This window comes from Leucoraja erinacea, chromosome 16 (genome assembly GCF_028641065.1).
Source record: "Leucoraja erinacea ecotype New England chromosome 16, Leri_hhj_1, whole genome shotgun sequence".
In the NCBI taxonomy this organism is placed as follows: Eukaryota; Metazoa; Chordata; class Chondrichthyes; order Rajiformes; family Rajidae; genus Leucoraja; species Leucoraja erinaceus.
Genome location: NC_073392.1, coordinates 20,552,700 through 20,576,822, shown reverse-complemented (window position 1 = coordinate 20,576,822; position 24,123 = coordinate 20,552,700). Strand labels below are relative to the sequence as shown.

General features: G+C 43.6%; 1 protein-coding gene across 1 annotated transcript in view; it reads left to right on the top strand.

Annotated features, from left to right (window-relative positions):
- Positions 1-3,945: 3,945 nt before the first annotated feature.
- The window catches only part of bap1 (BRCA1 associated protein-1 (ubiquitin carboxy-terminal hydrolase)), a 52,189-nt gene continuing 32,011 nt past the window's right edge, over positions 3,946-24,123 (top strand). Inside the window, exons 1-5 of the mRNA XM_055647786.1 lie at positions 3,946-4,068; positions 14,675-14,704; positions 14,871-14,925; positions 19,954-20,086; positions 22,106-22,225. Coding sequence (XP_055503761.1) covers positions 4,032-4,068; positions 14,675-14,704; positions 14,871-14,925; positions 19,954-20,086; positions 22,106-22,225 — 375 coding nt within the window. The 5' untranslated portion in view covers positions 3,946-4,031. The remainder of the gene's footprint in view (positions 4,069-14,674; positions 14,705-14,870; positions 14,926-19,953; positions 20,087-22,105; positions 22,226-24,123) is intronic.

Here is a 24,123-nt window from a genome sequence, read left to right as displayed (position 1 = left end):
GATAGACACTAAAAGCTGGAATAACTCAGCAAGACAGGCACCATCTCTGGAGAGAAAGAATAGGTGATGTTTCGGGTCAAGACCTTCAGACTGAAGAGGTTGAAAACCAGCCATAAAACACAATGACTGGAGATATGTGTTATCCAACTAAGGGCAGAAATCAGAATCATGTGTTCATCTTTATTGAAATGAAACCATAATAAATATATTACAGAAAAAATAATATAATGGGGTGGCACGGTGGTGCAACGGTGGAGTTGCTGCCTTGCAGCACCACCGACCCAGATTTGATTCTGACTATGGGTGCTGTCTGTACAGTATTTGTACATTCTCCTTATGACCACATGGTTTTCTCTGGATATTCCGAATTCTCCCACATCCGAAAGAAGTGCAGGTTTGTAGGTTAATTGACTTCTGTAAATTGTCCCTGGTGTGTAGGATACAACTGGTATAGGTATATGGTAGATTGCTGGTCGGTGTGGACTTGGTGGGCCGAAGGGCCTGTTTCCATATATATGTTTTACATATATATCTTAATTTCATTGAACTATATATGGTTGAATATGTGGCATTATTTTCGCCTTGTTTCTATAGTCAAAGGGTAAGATTGATTGATTTATTTGTGCAGAACAGTGATGGAAGTCTGACCTCTTGCCTTGTTTCTATGTTTTTGTTTATATATATGCATAACAGCATGAATTATAATCTGGTTTCCATACATGAATATACTAAGGTCATTCATGTGCCGCACCTGTTGATCAGAGCCTGGCTCTACTGTAGAATGTAATTTAGCCTAACCTAATCCAATTTGAAGCATAAATGTTGCATTCAAGGGTAAGTTAAAAGACTTGCTACAATATGCACCAGATTGCACAATTTCAAGCTGAAAAATGCAAATGCTCCCTCCCTTCTCATTCTCAACTCTCACCCAATTTTGGCAGCCCTGGCAATGTATCTTTTTTCATATTTGCAGAACTGGGATCACCAAGTCTTTTGAAAGTAATTTTTTACATTACATCTGCCTGAAGTAATTTTGTTCAATTTAGCTTCTTACATTTACACAATCCAACAGTTTCCAATGCTCTCCCACATGCACCAGCTTACGAGACTATTCAATTCTCTCCAGATCTGGTTTATTGCAGTCCACCAATCTCATCCTTTAATATGTTTTAATCTCTTCTGTTTCCTATTTAATGTTTGTGCTCCTTGCCTTCTCCCTCTAATTTAACCAGACTGCTCATGCGCTTCCCTATTAAGCAGTAAGTTTTACTTGGTGTTCTTTTTTTTCAAAAACAAAAAGTTGCCGAGATGCATATAACTGTCCATGCTGCGCTCTTGGCTACTGTATATCAATCTAGTTTTATAGAGGTGCTTGTACGTTATATTAGCGCATATCATTACAAATAAGGCACTCGTTTCCTTAAAAAGGTATTGCTCTCATCTCTGTCACCACATAAATATAGCTCTCTCCTTCGCTACTAAATGCTGGTTTATTTGGGTTTTTTTAGCCACCAAACCTGCCCTCTGTTACTGGCATCACTTCTCTCAAAGTGTGATCCATACTGCAGTCTTGGATTTTTATCCATTTGTCCATCCATTGCACCTAACTATCATTTTTATTCAACCTGTCATTTTCCAAATGCACTGGCTGATGTTCTAAACATTTGCTGCACATATTGACATTCCCTGCATATATGGCTGCAGATGTAGCACAGACTGTAATGAGTAAGAGCTGTTAGAGTAAGGGAGGGTTGCAAGAGGTGTGTGTGGGGGGGAAGGGGGGGGGGGGGGGGGGGGGGTGGGGGGGTAGAAAAGGGGCGGAAATTGGGCAGAGAAACCTTTTATAATCCTACTTTGATCTGCTCTGAATGCAGGTCATATTACATATTTACCACACTCATATAAAATATTGCATATGTTTACAATAGTTAGATGAAGAGAAATTATCACTAGTTTAATGCCAGAACTTGCAAAACATTTTTTTCCCCATTATAATCTAATCTTTAACCACTGTACTGGCATATGAGATCCACATTCTTCTGAAGACCAGATCCCGGGCATTCAGGTCTGGTGACGCAGAGGTCTATAAGAAGTCCAGATACCACCTTGACAAGGCCATCAAAAAGGCAAAAAGGGACCTCTGCTCTAATCTGGAGGATGAGGTGGATGTTCGGCAACTGTGGCAGGGCTTGAATGCCATCACCTCCTACAAGGCAAAATCAGGAGACAGCTCAAATGACAGCGAAGCATCACTCCCTGACGAGCTCAATGCTTTCTAAGCACGCTTTGATAGGGAGAACACTGATGTGCTTTCCTGAGCCCCCATTCGTCCTGATGGTATTACAGTCACTGTCACAGATGCCGATGTCAGAAGATCCTTCAGGGGGGTGAACCCTCGGAAAGCGCCTGGACCAGATGGTATACCCGGTCGAGTTCTCAAAACCTGAACAGACCAACTGGCTGGAGTTTTTGCAGACATTTTCAACCTCTCACCTCTGAGGTCTGAGGTTCCCACCTGCTATAAGAGGGCACCAATAATACCGGTGCCCAAGATGAGTAAGGTGACGTGCCTCAACGACTATCGACCAGACTATCGACTATTGGTTATGGTGCATATCAACTCCTACCTCGGCAAGAACCTCGACCCGCTACAGTTCACCTACCGCCACAACAGGTCAACGGGGAATGCAATCTCACTGGCTCTTCACTCCGTATTGGACCACTGGGACAATAAAAACACTGTTGTTTATAGACTACAGCTCTGCGGTTACCAAGCTCACAGAACTGTGTCTCTGCGCATCCCTCTGCAATTGGATCCTCGACTTCCTCATCCACAGATCACAGTCTGTTCGAATTGGCAGAAATACTTCATCCTCAATAACAGTCAGTACGGGAGCACCTCAAGGCTGCGTGCTCAGCCCCCTGATCTACTCACTCTATACTCATGACTGTGTAGCCAGACATAGTGCGAACTCCATCATTAAGTTCGCCGATGACACCACTGTTGTTGGACGAATTACAGATGGTGATGAGTCAGAGTATAGAAGTGAGATCCACCGATTGACCAAATGGTGCCAGCACAACAACCTGGTTCTCAACATTAGTAAAACCAAGGAACTGATTGTGGACTTTGGAAGAGGAAGGATAAGGACCCACAATTCTGTTTGTATCAATGGGACGATGGTGGAGAGAGTCAAAAAACTTCAAATTCCTGGCCGTGCATATTTCCGAAGATCTTTTCTGGACCCTGCACACTGATGTAATTATAAATAAAGCACATCAGCGCCCCTACTTCCTGAGAAGATTATGGAGATTAGGTATGTCAAAGAGGATTCTCTTAAACTTCTACAGGTGCACAGGAGAGAGCATGCTGACTGGTTGCATCATGGCCTGGTTCGGCAACTTGAACATCCAGGTGTGGAAGAGACTGCAAAAAGCTGTAACCACTGCCCAGTCCATCACCAGCTCTGACGTCCCCATCATCAAAGGGATTTATCGAAGTCGCTGCCTCAAAGAGGCAGCCAACATCATCAGACACCCACACCATCCTCGCCACACTCTCATTTCACCATTGCCATCGGGAAGAAGGTACAGGAGCCTGAAAACTGTAACGTCCAGGTTCAGGAATAGCTTCTTCCCTTCAGCCATCAGGTTATTAAACACGACAACAAATAAGCTTTGAACTACAATAGACTTATTATTGCACTATAATTGTTTGTTTATTGAGTATGAATATATACACACTGAACTTTTTTTTTCTCCCGTTATGTACTATGTTTACATAGTCTGTTGTGCTGCAGCAAGTAAGAATTTTATTGTTCCATCTGGGACATATGACAATAAAACACTCTTGACTTGACTAGTGGAAGTGGTGGGCAAAGAACAAAATTCAATGTTTGCCCTGCACAAACATGGCGATTTGAGGGGCAGTAACGAGGTTAGTGCGCGTGCGCAGGTCGCGGGATGATGACGTAGAGCGGCCTCCTGCGCCGGGCCTGGGTTGAGGGAGTGATGGAGAGCGGGGCGAGAACATGAATAAAGGCTGGCTGGAGCTGGAGAGCGACCCGGGTGAGTGAAGAGTGAGGGGATGTTAAGGAGTTGTAGGGGCGGGTAACTACTGTGGGAATGGGGGAACCAGGAAAGCTAGTGGCGTAGCCCCGACCTGCACCCCGCAGCCCTGATAGAATGAAGCAGCTTCCAGCCTCTGGCAGCCGCTGCCCCGCTGCCGGGGTTGCCTTGGCGACTAACCACTGGCAAAGCCTGGCAATTGACCAGATAAAAAGGAATGTCTGTGTAACCCAGTTTGTAGTGAACGCTTGGCATTGGAATCGGTGTGGTAGGGGGGAATCATTGGCTTCAGATTCGGAGCTTATCGTCTCACTTACCAGGGTACACTGGAACTCCCTGTTCGTATGAAGCTCACTGAGTAAACAAGATATCTGACAGTTAACCAACAATTAATAACGTGAAGCAGCAAAATTCTGCAAAGATTGCCATACAAACTGAAGCAGTGTAAAAAAACATAAGATAACCAACACTTCCCAGAATGGTATGTGAAGAGGATGGTTGGTTCAGGAATCTGATTGTCGCGGGGAAGAATCTTAAGTCTGGACGTCGGGTCTTTCAACCTCCTGCAATATCTCCCACAAGGCAGAAGCTAGAAAAGGGAATGTTCAGGGTGGCAGGCATCTTTCCAGCCTTCCTGATGCAGCACCCTACGAAGATGAAAGGATGTGATGAGCCTGTGATGGACTAGGCTATGTTCACCACTCTCTAGGTTTAGGTTATCGAGGGCAGAGCAATAGCATACCAGGCACCTTGCATTGAGGATCCTGCTTTGCACTGAGTAACTCCCACAGAAAGGTGTACATAGTATTGGGCTTTAATAATCCAAATGTTTGAAATATGTGCAACCAACGTGTGATCTTCATATGTTGGGGGAAAGGACGGCCCAAGCAGCAATTGAAGTAAACCTTTAAGAAATGGATGTGGAAGTATGGCAAGAATGTGACCGTTGTGATTCCCCCTTGGATTGAAGAAGGAAAGATCTAATGTGAGCAGAATAGTTCCCCAATTAACTAAAAAGTCAAAGCATAGATAGTTGTTTCCGAAAGCTGCGAAAAGTGGGAAATATAGGATAGGAAATGGTGATTTTAAACAATATGTATGTTTTCCACAGTACCACGTCCCTACATGTAAACCTCTCTGTTCTTGTGAAGCAGAAAAGTAGGATATTTTATATTTTAATCTGAGCAACAACTTGTATTAGCATAGCAAGATTTTCCTGGATGTTCGACTGGAATGGATTATCTAAAGCCACATAAGGAGATTTTAGGGAAGATGATCAAAAAGGTAGAAGTAATTGATGAAGAACCTTGAAGGAAAGTGACTTTCACTAATTAGGAATCGCAGAGCTCAGAATTTTGGTTTAAGATGGAACAGTTACATTTGGATGTGATCAAGAAACCAAACTTGGAAAAGCACAAATTTCAATTTTGTGAGGCTGCTTAATGAAGTGTGGGGAAAGCCATAAAGGGATTTAAAACCACGCTGAAATTTTCAAATGGTGTTCTGTAACCAGAGCCAGTGTAAAACGAGGCGATCTGTAAGTCGGATGGTGCAGATTAGGAAAGTAGAATTTTAGTTAACCTGAACCTTAGGAAAGATAGATTGAGGCAAGTCTGCAAATGAGCAAACTAATACCGAAACTATGGTCACCTCTGCTTCCTCTGTGACTCTAGAATCCAAGCTATGTAATGAAAGGTATTTAATTTAGGCGATGCTGGAATCTACTGGAGGAACTCAACGGGTCGGGCAACATTTGGAGAGGTAAATCAACGTTTTGGATCAGTGCCTTTCTTCAGACTGAGGGTACCAATCCAAAATGTTGTCTGTCCATTTCCCTCCACTGATGCTGTTTGACCCGCTGAGTTCCTCTAACAGTTATTTGTTTGGTTATATTCTGTAATGTCTTTTATTAAACCCTGTTTAATCCTGTTATCCCTTCTGATTAATAGGTGGTTAAATTACTGAAAGAGCGGTAAAATGTTTTATTTACTCTTTATAAGAAGCCTATCAATCACTGCTTTAAACCTCTCCAACATTAGGTTTAAAAAAGGAAAATTTAATTTTATCAGTTTAGATTTTTTATTAAGTCAATGATGCACCTCACAATTGCCAATTCTCCTGCTTTAGGAGCAGGTTAATTATTTGTTTGTAGCTTTTCTGTAAAATAATTGTTCAGTTTCTGTACTACTGTGGTTGAATGATGAGAGCGTTTAGAGCGTTGGTCTGTGTGAATGTCTTCAATTTACTTAGTTTAGTTCAAGATACAGTGCGGAAACAGGCCCTTCGACTCACCCAGTCCATGCCGACTAGTGATCACCCATATACTAGAGACACTAGGGACAATTTTACTACTTATCGAAGTCAATTAACCTACGAATATACGCGTTTTTATATTGTAGAAGGAAACCAGAGCACTGGAAAATACGCATGTGGTCACAGGGAGAATGCACAAACTCCTTATAGGATCGAACACAGGTCTCTGGCGTTGTAAGGCAGCAACTCCACTGTTGCGCACTTGAATTGAAGTTACCGTAAATTGAACTTGCATTTTGAAATTAAAACAACTTGTTTAAAAAAAGACTATTCTAGAGGTGTGAAATATGAAGTGTTACCCATTGTACCATTTCTGATTTGGAAACTTTTTTTCTGGCCCATCCTAATATGAAAAGTATGCCCACTATCTATCCCCTACTCCCAATTCCTCCATCTACGTTGCATCTGCGCCCCCAAGATGAGGTGTTCCATACTAGAACATCCAAGATGTCCTCAAACTTTAAGGAAGGGGGGTTCGCCTCTCCCACCATAGATGAGGCCCTCACTTGTGTCTCCACGGTACACCGCAGCTCCGCCTTTGCTCCCCATCCCCCTAGTCGCAGCAGAGACAGAGTCGCCCTAGTCCTTACTTTCCACCCCATCAGTCGTGCATACAACACATAATCCTCCGACATTTCCGCTATCTCCATCGGGATCCCACCACTAGCCACATTCTCCCATCTCCACCCCTTTCCGCCTTCCGCAGAGACTGTTCCCTCCCCAACTCCCTGGCTAACTCGTCCCTTCCCACCCAAACCACACCCTCCCCAGGTTCCTTTCCTGCAACCGCAGAAGATGCAACACCTGTTGCTATACCTCCTCCCTCAACTCTGTCCAGGGACCCGACAGTTCTTTCAGGTTAGATGAGGTTCACTTGCACCTCCTCCAACCTCATCTACTATGTCCGTTGTTCAAGATGTGGACTTGTATACATCGGCGAGACCAAACGCAGACTGGGCAATCGTTTCGCGAAACACCTTCACTCAGCTTGCGTGAACCAACCTGAGCTCCCGGTTGTTGGACATTTTAATTTCTGTCCTTGGTCTCCTCCATTGTCAGAGTGAGGCTAAACACAAATTTGAGGAACATCTCATATTTAACGGGCAGCTTACAGCCCAGTGGTATAAATTATGTTTTCTCTCACTTCAGGTAGCCCCGGCATTACCACTCTCTCTGTCCCTCCCCCACCCAAGTCGCACTAACTTCTCATTTTCACCTTGGAAACAGCTTACAATGGCCTGTTTCCTTTATCATCGTTTTTTTTTTTGCATATCTTTCATTGTTCTTTATCTCTCCACATCACCATCTATATCTCTCGTTCCCCTTATCCCTAATAATAATAATAATAATAATAATAATAATAATAATATCTTGTCTTTGCACATATGTGCAACGAGATTTGGTATGCAGCTTCCATCCGATGTCATAACTTAAACAACTAATAAAATTTAGATTTAGATATCACGAGAAACATGATTTATAAAAAGAACAGTACAACAGTCTATAGTGCAAATGTCTGTGCCAGGTCGATGTGCGACATGGCCATCCGAGGGAGATAGTTCATGGACGTGGGGGGCACTCAGCAGGGCCGGTTCAGAGCAGCTATAGCTCTGGGGATGAAGCTGTTCCTGAGTCTGGATGTGCGGGCATAGAAGGCCTTGTAACGTCTGCCGGAAGGTAGGAGTTCGAACAGTCCATTACAAGGGTGTGAGGAGTCTTTGTGGATGCTGACGGCCTTCCTGAGGCACCGTGTGTAGTAGATGCCCTCCAAGGCTGGTAGCTGTGTCCCAATCTTCTGCGCTCTGTGGACGACGCGCTGAAGAGCTCTCCTCTCGGCCTCCGTGCTGCTGAGATACCACACACAGATGCCATATGTTAGCATGCTCTCTGTGGTGCAACGGTAGAAGGTTGTCAGCAGCTGTTGGGGCAGACCAGTCTTTTTCAATGTTCTCAGGAAGAACAGTCATTCCTGTGCCTTCTTGACATGGTCTGAAGAAGGGTTTCAACACGAAACGTCACCCATTCCTTCTCTCCAGAGATGCTGCCTGCCCTGCTGAGTTACTCCAGCTTTTTGTGTGTACCCACTTTATTACCATGGTTAGGAAGATGTTGTTCCTTGTATCATCTTAGATGTGGAAAGCGTTGAACTTTGCTTTAAATGCCTTTTACCCTGTAAGAATCTTGCACCCTTTATTTGACTATAACGCATATCTTTGCTCCTTTGGTGTAAATGGAACAGAATGCATGGCATGTAACTTAATCGTTCAGCATTGAATCTGGGCGAATCACATCAATCCTTTACCAGGTTTGCTTTCCTCTGACAAAATGGTACCCTAATACAGTGGTTCTCAACCTTTTTCCAGTGATGTACCCCCTGTGAAATATTTTTTCAGCCAAGTACCCCCTAACCAGCGCAAAGCATTTTTGGTTGAAAAAAAAAGACTTAAAACAGAGCACTGTGCCATCAGTGTCTGATTTATTAAACTTTGGAACTGATAAACACATACAAAAATCAAACATTTGAAAAAAAACTATTTCAAACATTTTAAATGTTAATAATCCATGACTAAATTTATTGCAAATATTTCTCATCACTAAAATGTAGTGATTCAAACTAATGTAGTGAAAACAGTGACCATATAACCATTTAAAACTATAAAATGAACCATTTAAAACTCCATAAATGCACAAAACACTGCTCATTTGTAGTGGTCTCTCTTGAACTATTTGGAAATAAAAAGATATAACTAAAAAAAAGAAAGAAATAATTAACTTAATTATAAATAAAGATTTGTGCACATAAAAATAATTATCAACATAAAGTGTCCTCTTTTGGGTTCATAGTAAAGATCTGTGCTCAAAAAGAAATCATTAACTTAATTTTAAATAAAAGCAGAAATTGCTAAAAATAAAAAATAAAAATATTTATCATCTTAAAATATCTTTTTAAGAATCAAAAAGAAGACTGACATCTTAACATTACAAACTGTCAACACTGAATATTGCATTGTTGCACTGAACTGAGTGTTTTTGCACTTAGTGAGACATTTTAGTGAGACACTTGTGCTTCACTGAGGATCTTTTTCATTCTTGGTGGCAGGGAGGCAACTGCTGTGATCAAGCTCTTCTCCAGGCACAGTCTGTTTCTCTGCTTTGTTTTGATCACAGTCATTGCAGAGAAGGAGGCCTCACATAAATATGTGGAGGCAAAGGGTAGTAGCTGCTCCAAAGCTTTCTGTCCCAGGTCAGGGTGCTCCTGCTTCACACACACCCAAAACTGTGTAAGTGTGAACATGGCAAACTTCATCTGGAGGCCACGATCAGATGACACTTCCAAGAGTTTTTCCTGATAGGTAACAGGGAGCTTGCTTCGGTTTGCTTTGGACAAGAGAAATGGGTTTCTCACCCAATCCAGCTGTGCAGATTTCTCCTCCATGTCAGGAAAGTAGGAATGAAAATCCTGTATCAACTAGGTCAAATGTCCCACTATGACCAACTTGACTGGAGCTCTGTCCACATCCTCACTAGAGAGAAAATCGTCCAGCTGAGGAAAGCAGGTGAAATCCTCCTGTGCACAGGCCCTTCTCCACAGCTCTGCTTTCTTCGGGAAGCCACCCACCTTGTCATACAGGTTTAAAATGCTGGTATCCTTGCCCTGCAGAGACATATTCAGTTTGTTCAGTTTGCTGAATATATCTGCCAGATACCACAGCTTTGCAAGCCAGTCTTTGTCCTGGAACAAGGTGGCATGGGGAGATATGTGCTCAATCAGAAAGGCGGGTACTTCGGATCTTAATTCCAACTGCTGGTTGAGTATTCTCCCTCGAGAGAGCAAGCGCACTTCTGTGTGCAGCAGCAGTTGTGTGTGTTCAGCTCCCATATTTTCGCAGAGGCGGCGAAACAGGCGTGCATAAAGTGGCCTTGACTTAATGAAGTTGATCACTTTGATGCTGCTGTTCAAAACGTCATGTAACACAGGGCTCATTTTCTTGGACGCCAATGCCTCCCTGTGTATGACACAGTGAGTCCACATCACTTCGGGGTTTTCTTTTTTAATGCGCGCTATTAGTCCTTTCGCGCTGCCCGTCATTGATGCTGCTGCGTCTGTACAGATGCTGCTGCAGGATTTCCAGCGCAAACCGTTTTCACATAAAGCGGCATTGACAACATCAAATATGTCCTCTCCTGTTGTTTTCCCCTTCAAACTTTTGCAGAATAGTATGTGCTCATAAATGTCGTCAGTATCAACATACCTCACAAAAGCAACAAGTTTAAATATATGTAGGCCTATATTTTAAAATCTCACGTACCCCCTGGATTGCCTTCACGTATCCCCAGGGGCACGCGTACCCCCATTTGAGAACCACTGCCCTAATATACAACTGATGAAGCGTTTTTGATCTGAAAAGTTACCTTTTTCTCTTGCCACAGACGTGGCCTGACTTGCTGAGTATTCCCAGGGTTATATTCAACGTAGAACAGTACAGCTGTACCTCGGTTCTATCATAGATTTGTTTTTATTGTCCCACTCTCCCATTGTTCATGTAACCATGTTTTTCCATAAGTCGTTGTAACCCCACTTAATTTTCTGGTCCTCGGTTCACATGTTTCAACTATCATGGATGGCACAATGGAACAGCTAATGGAGCTGCTGCCTCGGAGCACCAGTGGCTCAGGTTCAACCCTGACCTCAAGCTCTGTTTGGGGTGAGTTTGCATGTTCTTACTGGGACTCCTCCAGATACTCTGGCTTTTTTTCACATCCCAAAGATGTGTGAATATGGAGGTTAATTGACAGCTTTAAATTGCCCCTCATGTGTAGGTAAATAATAGAATATGGGGGGGGAGTTGATGGCAATGTGAGCAGAATTGGTGGGAACAAACAATGTGTGAATGGACGGTGGGCTGAGGGGCTTGTTTCAATGCTGTATGATTCCATGCCACTGTCATCCTTCATGGATTCTTAGCACTTTATTCACAAGACCCATCTCCTGCTTTCAAGGGCATACAAATGAAGCTTCAAGTCACCTTCTACTCATTGCTAGTTGATATTGTAAAATGATTTCTTCTTGGGTGCACTTCCCTCCCTTTCAAATCTATTTCCAAAGTCTTTGTTGTTTCCTGCCAAAACTGCCATCTTTTTCATTACTATAGGTTTGAATCTATGTTTCTATGTTTCTAAATCTCTTTAACAGATTTATTTTCCTGCTAGTCCACTAAATATTTATTACGAGTCACAAATATTCCCTCTTTACCTTGCCGTCCTTTCATCTCCACCTTTCACATCCCTGCACTCTTTGCCTTTGTTGACAGTGCTATATTACAGTGCTGTTGCATGTTGCTGTTTCTTGATGCTAACTAATCTCCTGTAATAGTTTTTCATACTGCCCTGTATTGTTCCATCTGGACTACTCCAAAGATCAATATTTAAATCTCCTACTCCCAATGCTCTTCATCTTCACAGTCACCATAATTTATTTGTCTTTATCAAGTGATAGCCTTAAACAGCCTCTTTCCTGCTGCATTGATAGTTATGATAGTGGTGATATGAATTCTAGTATTCTCTACAGATGCTGGAAGTACCCAGCAGGTCAAATAGTATGTATAAAGAAAAACAGTCAGTATTTTTGGCTTCTTCTTTTGGATTTTTTCTCTCGACTATCTTCTGTTTGATCCTTCACATGATTATAGGCCAGTTGACCACAAAGGTTTGAGTGCAGGTCTGCTGTCTTTAACACTCAACCTGGTCTGAGAGTAGAACAGTTTGATTGATCCAGTCACTAGGAGACCTTAGTTGCTGGCATCATCCAGGGTATGAGCGCATTATTAATTCTCTTCTTCCATCTCCCCCAAAGGAACATTTTTAATTTCCCAACAAGACATGCTCTGTTTATGTCTGAACTCTTTTCTGATTACTTTCTTTCATGCCAAATAACTTTAATTCAAAGGTTTACCTCCAGAAATATAAGAAAACAGCGCAGCTTGTGTGGTTGATTGATTTGGGTGCCACAGGTATTTGGCTTATTGTGAGGTTTTAGCGCGTTGGCCCACACCCAGTAATCTTAAATAATCCAGAGAATTTTGCAATCACAGCACTCTTACAGATGGCTGTGGGAGACAGCAATTAGAGCAAAGAAAAGGTGTGTTTGAAAGAAAAGCAATGACAAATGACTTGGGAGAGGAATTCCATAGATTCCAGACATGGTCTGGATTTAACTGTGGAAGCAATTTGATCAATGTGGATCATAAAGGTTGATACAAAGTGCTGGAGTAACTCAGCGGGTCAGGCAGCATCTCCGGAGAACATAAATCAGTAACGTTGTGGGTTGTGCACTCTCTTCACTGATTTTTCAGCGGACTGCCGGCGACTGTCAAGTTGCCGGCAGTCGTGTCCTTTAAAAAAGGGGGGGGGGAGATGGAGTGGAGACAACTTTTAAGAAGCCAGAGGTGCATGGCTATGAAGCTCGGCTGACATTTAACATTACCAGTCGGTTATCTTTGGTACTGAAAACTACTGCTTACCTTTTTTCCCCCCAATGAGCCAATGAAATTCACCGGTCAGCACCGGCTACAACCTACGAGAACCTCCGCGAACCTTAAACCTCCTGCAACCCATTAGGACCTCCTGGCAACCCATCCATGGCTCGAAAAATTTCGCTACTTTCCATTGCGGCTTCATTCTAGTTCGCGCTAATTTTTGAACATGTTGAAAAATTCACTAGTTCCCAGTATGGGGTAACTCCTCACGACCACAAAGGCGACTCCCTGGCAACCACCCGCGAACATGTATGTGGTGACCATGTGGCGACTGCATAGTCTCCTGCAGTCGCCTATGTGGGAAAGGCCCATAAGTAATGCAGGTGGAAGGGGAGAGGGAGAATTAGGTGCAAGTCCTGGCAGGGCACATGGGGGGGGGAAGAAGTGTGATTATGGGGTTACCTAAAGTTGGAGAATTAAGACTTTGGATTGTTAGGTTGTAAGCTAACAAAGCAGAATATGGGGTGTTCTCACAGTTTGCGTGTGGATTCTGTAACGGAAGAGGCCCAGGACAAAAAGGTCAGTATGGGAATGGGAAGAGAAATCAGAAGGTTGTGGTTTGAATCCCACCACAGCCACTTGGACAATGTAATCTAGACGTTTACCACAATAAAGAATACTGGGTCGAATCCAGAAGTCTGATGCTGTGAAGCAGTAGCTCTACCAGCTGAGCTACTGTGCCACTAATGTGGGAGGAAATCCACGTAGACACAGGGAGAACATGTAAACGTCACACAGGTGACACCAACGGTCAGGATTAAACCCGAGTTGTGAGGCACTGCAAGAGAGTTTAATTGTGAATGTAGAATTTTGGAGAACTATTGAGAAATAGATGGGTGGTGGAAGTAGTTTAGTTTAGAGATACAGTGTGGAAACAAGCCTTTTCGGCCCTCCTAGTCACAACGACCAGCGATCCCCACACATTAACACTACACTACACATGCTAGGGACAATTTTTTTAACATTTATACCAAGCCAATTAACCAACAAGCCTGTACGTCTTTGGAGTGTGAGAAGAAACCAAAAATCTCTGAGAAAACCCACGCAGGTCACGGGGGGAACGTACAAACTCCATACAAACAAGCACTCGGGTCAGGATCAAACCTGGGTGGCTAGCACTGTAAGGCAGTAGCTCTACTACTACGCCACCATGCCACCCGTAATTGGCTAGCATTTTCAAAGAGGCATCATGGTTGTAGTGTCTTGAAGTGTAAAATACTGTAATCCATTATTATAAACCACTTTGTCAACAGGCTTATCATGTCAAAATGTATTGAATGACATTGCTCCCACAGCTGCCAAAACTCCTGAAGTCTGTTAGGAATAATATATTAACCTTGTGTTTATTTTTAGTTTAATTTAGTTTAGAGATGCAGCGTGGGAACAGGCTTTTTGACCCACTGAGTCTACGCCGACCAACAATCACCCATACACTAGTTCTATCCTAAATAATAGGGGAAGTTTGCAGTATCTACAAACCTTCACGTCTTTGGAATGTGGGAGGAAACAGAGGCACTTGGAGAAAACCCACGCAGTCACTGGGAGAACGTGTTATTCAGAATGGAAGTATCAAATCAGGATTTATAATGTTGGATTTTCTTATACTTCAAATGGGGATAGCAAATTGTTTTCTGTCCAAAAATCTGTTATAGGGTTATGTTCAATGGAAATTGGTATTGGTAATAATCAAGATTTAAACAATCACAATGTTCTCATACAAATATTTCTATTCATGGTTTATTTCTTCTCCATTTCAGGGCTCTTCACCCTGCTGGTAGAGGATTTTGGTAAGTATTTTTCACATTATATGTTCCATTAAGATTCAAAAAGTTTGCTATTATTGATTTTAGAGATTTTATTTTAGTATATGCTGAAATAACTGCACGGTGTGATATTTCAGGCTTTTTTTAAATCCAAACTAATTAAGCTTAATTTCTCTGCTTTTCTCCTCAGGTGTAAAAGGCGTTCAAGTGGAGGAGATCTATGATTTACATTGTAAGGTTCAGGGGTAAGTCTTTCTGTAACTTCTTTGTACCTTTCTTCTTTCTTTTTTTGTTCTTCAGCAAAGTATCTGATCATTTAGTTTCAAAAGCAACTTAGTTTTTAACTGTCCAAGTGCCCACACATATTGTTCACACATATTACTCAGCCAGGCAGTAGTGCCCAACTGTCTTAAGAGTGCCACCATCGTCCCTGTCCCGAAGAAACCAAACCCAGCCTGCCATAATGACTTTCGACCAGTGGCTCTAACACCCATTGTAATGAAGTGTTTTGAGCGACTGGTTATGCAGCACATCAAAAATAGTCTACCTGCCGACCTAGACCCACTGCAGTTCGCCTACAGAGCCAACCGATCCACAGAGGACGCAGTCTCAACAACACTGAATCTCGTACTGTCACACCTTGATCGGAAAAATACTTATGCCAGGATCCTCTTCATAGACTTCAGCTCTGCTTTTAATACAATCATTCCGCAGCAGCTGGTGGAGAAGTTGGAGCTATTGGGGGTTGATGCTGGCACATGCAACTGGGTCCTGAACTTTCTGTCGCAACGGCAGCAGACAGTCAGGGTGGGCAGTAGGACATCAAAAACCATAGCCGTGAGCACTGGCTCACCCCAAGGCTGTGTCCTAAGCCCCCTGCTGTTTAGTCTGCTGACACACGACTGTACTGCTAGACTCAACAACAACATCATCACCAAGTTCGCTGATGACACAACAGTGGTGGGTCTCATCAGTGACAATGATGAATCGGCGTACAGGATGGAGGTGGAGCTGCTCACAGGTTGGTGCAAATCCCACAACCTCATTCTCAACATGGGAAAAACTAAGGAGATGGTGGTTGACTTCAGGAGGGCGGGGAAACAACACCATACACCTCTGCACATCGATGGAGCTGATGTGGAAAGGGTCAGCAGCGTGAAGTTCCTAGGACTACATCTGTCTGATGACCTGACGTCCACGGCCAACACCACAGCACTGGTCAAGAGAGCCCAGCAGCGACTACACCCTCTCCGAAGACTACGTAAAGCAGATCTCCCCACAACACACCTACGGACTTTTTATAGAGGGACAATCGAGAGCATATTGACCTACGGCATCACTTCCTGGTTCGGGAGTTGCAAGGCGTACGAACGGCACCAACTAGACAGGATTGTGAAGACCGCCAGCAGGATTATTGGTGCTCCACTCCCTTTCCTGCTGGACATATACAGGAAGAGATGTATCAGCAGAGCCATCTCCATCATCAAAGACCCCTACCACCCATCGCATGACATTTTCTCCATCCTGCCATCTGGGAAGAGGTACAGGAGCATTAGCTGCAAAACCAGCAGGATGCTCCTCAGCTTCTTCCCACAGGCTATAAGACTGCTAAATGGACTTTGCCCCCTGCCAAAGTATCGCGCACCAACCACCAACCTGGACACACTGCAGCAGAGCCACTGTCGTGCCGCTGCCGATCGGAACGCCTGTTGAATGTTTAGTAGAGTGTTAAATTTGTTCATGATATATGTATTTTTATTTCTATTTATTTTTTACTGCACACTGAATGGACACTGGTTGAGCAACGTTTTTTTGTTTCCTCTGGGTATGTGAATACTCAGGAAATGACAATAAAGATATACAATACAATACAATACAATACAACAATATTGCATGCATTTGGATAATGAGTGACAACAGGTTGTTCATCAGTCAAATGTGTCTTAACTAAGCTGATACTTTTATTTCCTTATGCTCTATTGAAAGGGGTACACTATTCATCCCTATGCACCTGCTCTGCCATTTGATGAGATTATGTCTTAGTTTAACCTCAATATTATTTTCATGCTCTGGCCCCATATGCCTTGATTTCCCTAAAATCCAAAATATCAATCAGTCTCTGTTTGGATTATTTTAGTGACTGAACCTTCATGGCTTCTTGGTGAGAGAATTTCAATGAATCACCGCCATCTCTTTGACAAAACTACTTCTCATCCCTGTCTTCAATGGCCAACCCCTTGCCTCGAGATGTGACCCTGGTGTGAGACACCCCAGCCAAGGGAAACATCGTCCACACTAGGGTCACATATCGAGGCAAGGGGTTGGCCGTTGAAGACAGGGATGAGAAGTAGTTTTGTCATAGAGATGGAGGTGAGATCGTGGTGCATTCAAAATACAAACTATCAAGCCCATTAAAAAGTTTGTATTTTTGAATGCAAACATTTCACATTATTCTAAATTCTTGAGACCATAGGCCCAGTCTGATTAATTTATTTGTCATCCAGTTCTCCTCTACTAACACCCTCCTCTGCCAGATGGAATTTGTCTTCGCCCTCAGCACTTTTGACTCTTCTCACTTTCTTCAAGTCAAAGGTGTAGCCATGAGCACGCACATGGACCCCGGATGTCAAAGTTTGTTTCTTAAAAAGCAAATAGCAACATAAACTGTTAAAGGTAAACCATGGCAATCTTTAATTGATTCGTCAGACGGGAGTGGCAAGATCTACAATAAGCACAAACGTTGCTCAGTGCTTCTCGGCCTCCATTCACAGAACAAAGGAAAGCTAGCACAATTATACATTTTTCTTATCAATAAAACACTCCTACCAAGTCTGAATATGGCAGCCTTTCAGAATATACGAAAGCTGGGTCAAAGTCAAGTTCATCCAATAACAAGTTATTACTTATCTCTGGAGCATCATCTATTTTTTTTCAATCTTGGCTTCTTCATGGCCTTGAAAATAAGCACATGTTATTATGCAGGCTGCCATCTTAATGTATTTATTGAAAAGACAACCTGTCCTCCATATTGTGTTCCATATAATTTACAAAGTCATTCAGACTTGGCACTGAGCCATTCTTTTGTTCTACTAAACCATGCTTTTGTAGAAGAATGACTCAATTTTAGATTTAGAAACATCGAAAATAGGTGCAGGAGGAGGCCATTCAGTCCTTCGAGCCAGCTTTGTGATCATGGCTGATCGTCCCCAATCAATAACCCGTGCCTGCCTTCTCCCCAAATCCCTTGATTCCACTAGCCCCTTGAGCTCCATCTAACTCTCTGAAATCCATCCAGTGATTTGGCCTCCACTGCCCTCTGTAGCAGGGAATTCCACAAATTCATAACTCTCTTGGTGAAAAAGTTTTTTCTCACCTCAGCCTTAAATGGCCTCCCCTTTATTCTGAGACCGTGGCCCCTGTTTCTGGACTCGCCCAACATTGGGAACATTTTTCCTGCATCTAGCTTCTCCAGTCCTTTTATAATTTAATACGTTTCTCTTAGATTCCCCCTTATCCTTCTAATCTCCATTGAATACAAGCCTAGTCTTTTCAATCTTTCCTCGTATGCCAGTCCCGCCATACCAGGGATCAATCTCGTGAACCTACGCTGCACTGCCTCAATCACAAGGATGTCCTTCCTCAAATTAGGAGACCAAAACTGTACACAATACTCCAGACTTTCCGGCGGCTGTCACTCTACTCAACAACGTACCTCGGTGACTGCCAATCACCCCCCCCCCCCCACCCCGGACACTTGTTATTTTTATTCAAATCGTTTGCTATGTCGCTCTTCAAGGGAGATGCTAAATGCATTTCGTTGTCTCTGTACTGTACACTGACAATGACAATTAAAAATTGAATCTGAATCCGAATCTGAGATGTGGTCTTACCAGATGTGGCCCTATAGAACTGCAGAAGAACCTCTTTACTCCTATACTGAAATCCTCTTGTTATGAAGGCCAACATTCCACTAGCTTTCTTTACTACCTGCTGTACCTGCAAGCCAACTTTCAGTGACTGGTGTACAAGGACACCAGGTCTCGCTGTACCTCCCCCTTACCCAACCTAGCCCCATTGAGATAATAATCTGCCCCCTTATATTTGCCGCCAAAGTGGATAACCTCACATTTATCTATATTATACTGCACCTGCTACACATCTGCCCACACACTCGCCCTGTCTAGGTCACCCTGCAACCTCCTAACATCCTCTTCACAGTTCACACTGCCACCCAGCTTTGTTTAATCCGCAAACTTGCTAGTGTTGCTCCTAATTCCCTCTTCCAAATCATTAATATAGAGGTAAACAGTTGCGGCCCCAACACCAAGCCTTGCTGCACTCCACTCGCCACTGTCTGCCATTCTGACCCGTTCACTCCTTCTCTTTGCTTCCTGTCTGCTAACCAATTTTCTATCCACGTCAACACTCTATATAATTTAACTATTAGATTTGACTATTAGCTCTTTCACAGCTATGCGTGTCTTTTTATTGGGCACATCTTTCCAAACGTACGCTGGGACAATCCCCCAACTCTTTCTCCACTATATCAATGGCTGCATTGGGGCTAACTCCTGAACCTGTTCAGAAATTGTTGATTTCATCAGTTTTAAAGCTAACTTCCACTTTGCCCTCAAATTCACTTAGACTATCTCTGACAGCTCTCTCACCTTTCTCGATCTCTCTGTATCCACAGGGGACTCTCTGTCTCAGAAGACAGAGGTTACACTTGTTGGCCTGTGTTTGCCTGGCATGTCCCGACACTCTTTCTGGAAAAATGCATTACAATTGCCATTTTTCAGTCTTTTGGCACGTACCCTGCAGTCTTGTAGAAGAACAGCCATTCTTTCTAGTACCCCCCCTCCCCAACCGTTAGCACTGCCTCCTCCCCTTCTAAGATTTTGGCATTGTTTTCGCCTTGATAATTATTTGCAGCCAAAGTTCGGATTCTACCAATGGAGGCACTTGGCTCCATTCTGCCATCTGGTTACAGACAGTTTAGGCCCCTTTTAACATTTTTGTGCTAATCTTGAAATTGAATTGAAATGTGAAGAGGGCTGGTGAAGCAACAAAGTACTGGCAATCCTTCCATTAGCTCCAGTGCTCTTCCACCACCTTTCCTATCCACTGATCTCCTTTGGCTCGTGGCATTTTTTCATCTAGTTACACCAGTTTTTCAGTATAAACAAAGGTTATTTAAATGTAGGTTTTTAATGTGATCTAGACGTTTGTAAGATATGTACTGTCTCATACTGGTCTTGCCCTCTTGTCTCCAGCCCAGTATATGGATTCATCTTTCTATTTAAATGGATTGAAGAACGGAGGTCACGGCGCAAAGTAACACCCCTAGTTGATGAGACATCGGTGTTCGATGAAGAAATTGTTAATGACATGTTTTTTGCTCACCAGGTAAGCACTGACATTTCAGTTAGTCGTCTCTCATGCTCATAGGCTGGTGGGACAATCGAGAGTGTTGAATCATGCAACACAAAATGAGGCTATCGGACATGTGCATTCAATAGACAATAGGTGCAGGAGTAGGCCATTCGGCCCTTCAAGCCAGCACCGCCATTGATTGTGACCATGGCTGATCTTCCCCATTTAGTACCCCGTTCCTGCCTTCTCACCATATCCCCTGATTCCGCAATCTTTAAGAGCACTATCTAGCTCTCTCTTGAAAATATCCAGAGAACCGGCCTCCACCACCCTCTGAGGCAGAGAATTCCACAGACTCACAACTCTGTGTGAAAAAGTGTTTCCTCATCTGTTCTAAATGGCTTACCACTTATTCTTAAACTGTGGCCCCTGGTTCTGGACTCCTCCAACATCTGAAACATGTTTCCTGCCTCTAGCGTGTCCAAACCCTTAATAATCTTATATGTTGCAATAAGATATCCTCTCATCCTTCTAAATTCCAGAATATATAAAAACAAACCCTTCTCTATTCCCTCAGGATATGACAGTCCCGCAATCCCGGGAATTAACCTTGTAAACCTACGCTGCACTCCCTCAATAGCAAGAATGTCCTTCCTTAAATTAGCAAACCAAAACTGCACACAATAGTCCAGGTGTGGTCTCACTAGGGCCCTATACAACTGCAGAAGGACCTCTTTGCTCCTATACTCAACTCCTCTTGTTATGAAGGCTAACATGCCATTCACTTTCTTCACTGCCTAATTAGACTAGCAGACTAATTTTTGGGATGAGGGGGTTGACCTATCATGAGAGGCTAAACGGTGTGGGTCTGTGTTTCATGGAATTTAGAAGAATGATGGGTGATCTTTTTCAAAACATTTTAGATCCTAAGGGGACAAATGGATAGGTTTTGAGATGTTATCTCTATCAGAAAAGTCATGAATATGGGGCCAGATAAGAGGCCAGTCATTTAAAACTGAGCTGCATCTCTGGAATTTTACTGCATCCAAGGGTAGTGGAAGTGAGATTGTTAAATATGTTTAAGGTAGAGATAGATACATATTTGAAAGAATGTTGAATTTAGCATGATGGGGAACTGGCACAGAAGAGAAAAGAAGCCAGTATAGATCCGCCATGTGTCCATTAAATGATGGAACAGACTTAAGGGGCCTTGCAGCCTACTCCTGCTCCTAATTTATTGTGTTTTCTCTCAAATTACTTAAGGCTTGGTGAAACTATCTGGAATATTTCATACAGATCTTCTCTCCCCATGTTAGGAAAGATGTACTTGCAATGGAGGATGGTAGAGTTTGTTTTTTTTAAAGCTACTGAGGCTGAAAATCTTAAACAAAAATCAAAATGACTGAAAACACAACCAGTTAAGAAGCATCTGTGGGAAGAGAAAGAATGAAAGTTTCTAGTTTGAAAAAGTGTATCAGCCTGGTGACAGGCATGGCATGTTTGTCGTATGACCCAAATTAAAAGACTGAGCCCATTCTCTCCAGAGATGAGAAAAAATGGGATGTCATTGAAACATACAAAATTCGTAAGGGCCTTTACTTTTGCCCTGGTCATAGTCTCAAGATAAAGATTGGCCGTGAAGGAGAGATGAGAAGGAATTCCTTCTTAAGAGAGTGGTGGGTATTTGAAACGGGCATGAGAGGCTTGTGATCAATTGTCTTCATATTGTTACTCCCCGGCCGACTCCTATTTTCATGTTCTTGTGATAAATTATTCTCTTATTGTCTTCGTACTCTGGTTTTTGCATTTTGGTTTCCAATTAGCCGTATCTGTGTATCTAAATTTCGATGTTTCCATGAATTATGATCCAATCCGTTTTGGAAATTCAAGGATGTGATATTGAATTTATTTTATCTGTCAAATGTTTCCTTAAAAAATGTTGAGGTTCATCAAAAAGGTAACATCTTTGGAAACTTGTTCTCACTGACTCTGAGCAATGTTATTTTGCCAAGTGTCCAATAATTTCATTGCATTTTGATCTTGTCTCAAAAGCTGATCCCAAACTCATGCGCAACGCACGCGTTGCTCAGCGTCCTCCTGAACTGCGACAATGTAGAATTGGGACCCACCCTCAGCCGGATGAAAGACTTCACCAAAGGATTTAGCCCAGAGGTATGCTTCACTCCAAAATCTTAAGTTGTGAATTTTAAGAAACACTAGACCAAGTGGGACCCGTTGGGTCCCTGTCACACAGGAGGCTTGGTCCCCCAATGCAATATTACACCATTCACCCAAAGTCCCCAACTGCACATGTGCAGCTCATTTCCCTCATCCCTAGCACTCTTTCCCCCTCCTTTTCACCCTCCCTCTTCTTTCCCCTCTCCTCCCATCCCCCAATCCGTCCCTCACCTCTCCTCCTCTCCTTTCTCCTACCCTTAGTCACTCCCTCCCCACCTCCATAACTCCTCTCCCCTCCCTAACCCATCCTATCCCTCTATCCCCCACCTCCCCACTCTTCATCTCCCCCTATCCATCCCACTATTCATCCTCACCTCCCCCACGACCTCCTCTCCCTCTATTCCCCACTCCCTACCTCCTCCACTCCCTCTTCTACTCCCCCCGCCTCTCCCTCTATTCCCCTTCCTTCCACACTCTCCCTCCTCACCTTCTCCCTCTTCTTTTCCCTCCTAACCTCCCTCCCTCACCTCTCCTTTCCCCTACCCTCAGTCACTCCCTCCCTCCCTCCATGACTCCTCTTCCCTTCCTCCCTCCTTACTCCTCTCCTCTCCCTCGATCCCCTCTCCTCCCCCACTCTCCCTCCCCAGGATCTCGAGGTTGCCACTCCTCTCCCTTCTAGAGTGCCCTGGAGGAGCATCAGCCGGCGCAGAACCTCGGCTTGGCCCGGCCCGGACGCACCAGCAGCTACCTGTGCGCCGACGTGTGGACGGGGGGGGGGAAAGGGGGGGGGAGAGCGCAGAGAAAAGATGGGGGAAGAGCCATGAGGGAGAGGAGGGTATCACGAGGGAGAGGGCAGCAGCCAGTGAGAGGGACCAGAGGGAAATGGGCTTGAGCTGCGGGGCACTGCGATGGAGGTGCGTTTGGGACTTACAGTGGGCGCTAGGCGCTCTCCGCTGGGTTCCAACTTCCGAAAACTATGTCTGGTTGGAGACCTCCACCAGCCATCCTCAGCTCCAGCAAAGACGAGATGGCGCAGGAAGGGGCGGACCGTCTTGGGGAGTGACAGGAGAAAAGACCAATCTGCACGGCGCTGACTGGCAGGAGAGGAGATCGATCTGCGCACGTGCGGTTTTTAACATTTTTAAACCTCACTAACTTTTACAATATACCACCGATCGGAACGAAACTTGTTGCACTCGCAGCACAGCAGAAAGGCGAGTGAGTGCCGAAAAATCGTAGCGCTATCACGTACCGATTTTGTGCAAATTGACAAACCGCGTGAAGTGTGCGCATGTGCGGGACCTTTCCAGAGTGTGCGCATGTGTGTGGCTTTTCCAGAGTGTGTGCATGTGCGGGGTCTCGGGCCGGCGAGGCCTGCGGAAACAGCGATATTTTCCAGACGCTTTGAAGTTATGTTTTACAGAAATGAGTTGCTTAAAGCTTAAATAAAGTTTAAGTAAATTACGAGTAGCGTAAAAGTTTCATTTGGCTCACAACAATTTAAGCAACTCATTCTCAGAAGTTAAGCAATGTGGCATCAAGATGGAGAAACCATTGAAACCACAACGCTTGGATCTGGATCCCAACTCACCTACTGCTGCAAAGGAATGGAAGCACTGGCTTCGTACACTAAATAACTTATTTGATGAGTGTGGTGACAATGCACCAGACAAATTCAGGACATTAATAAGCTCTGTCTCTTATGATGTTACGATTACATAGAGGAATGTACAACTTATGATTCTGCTATTGATGTACTAAGCAGACTCTTCGTTAAGACACCCAACGTAATATTTGATCGACACTTTCTTGCTACTCGTAAACAAAAACCTGGTGAGTCACTTGATGAGTTTTTACAAGAACTTAGTAAAGACTGTGCCTTCAAAGCAGTT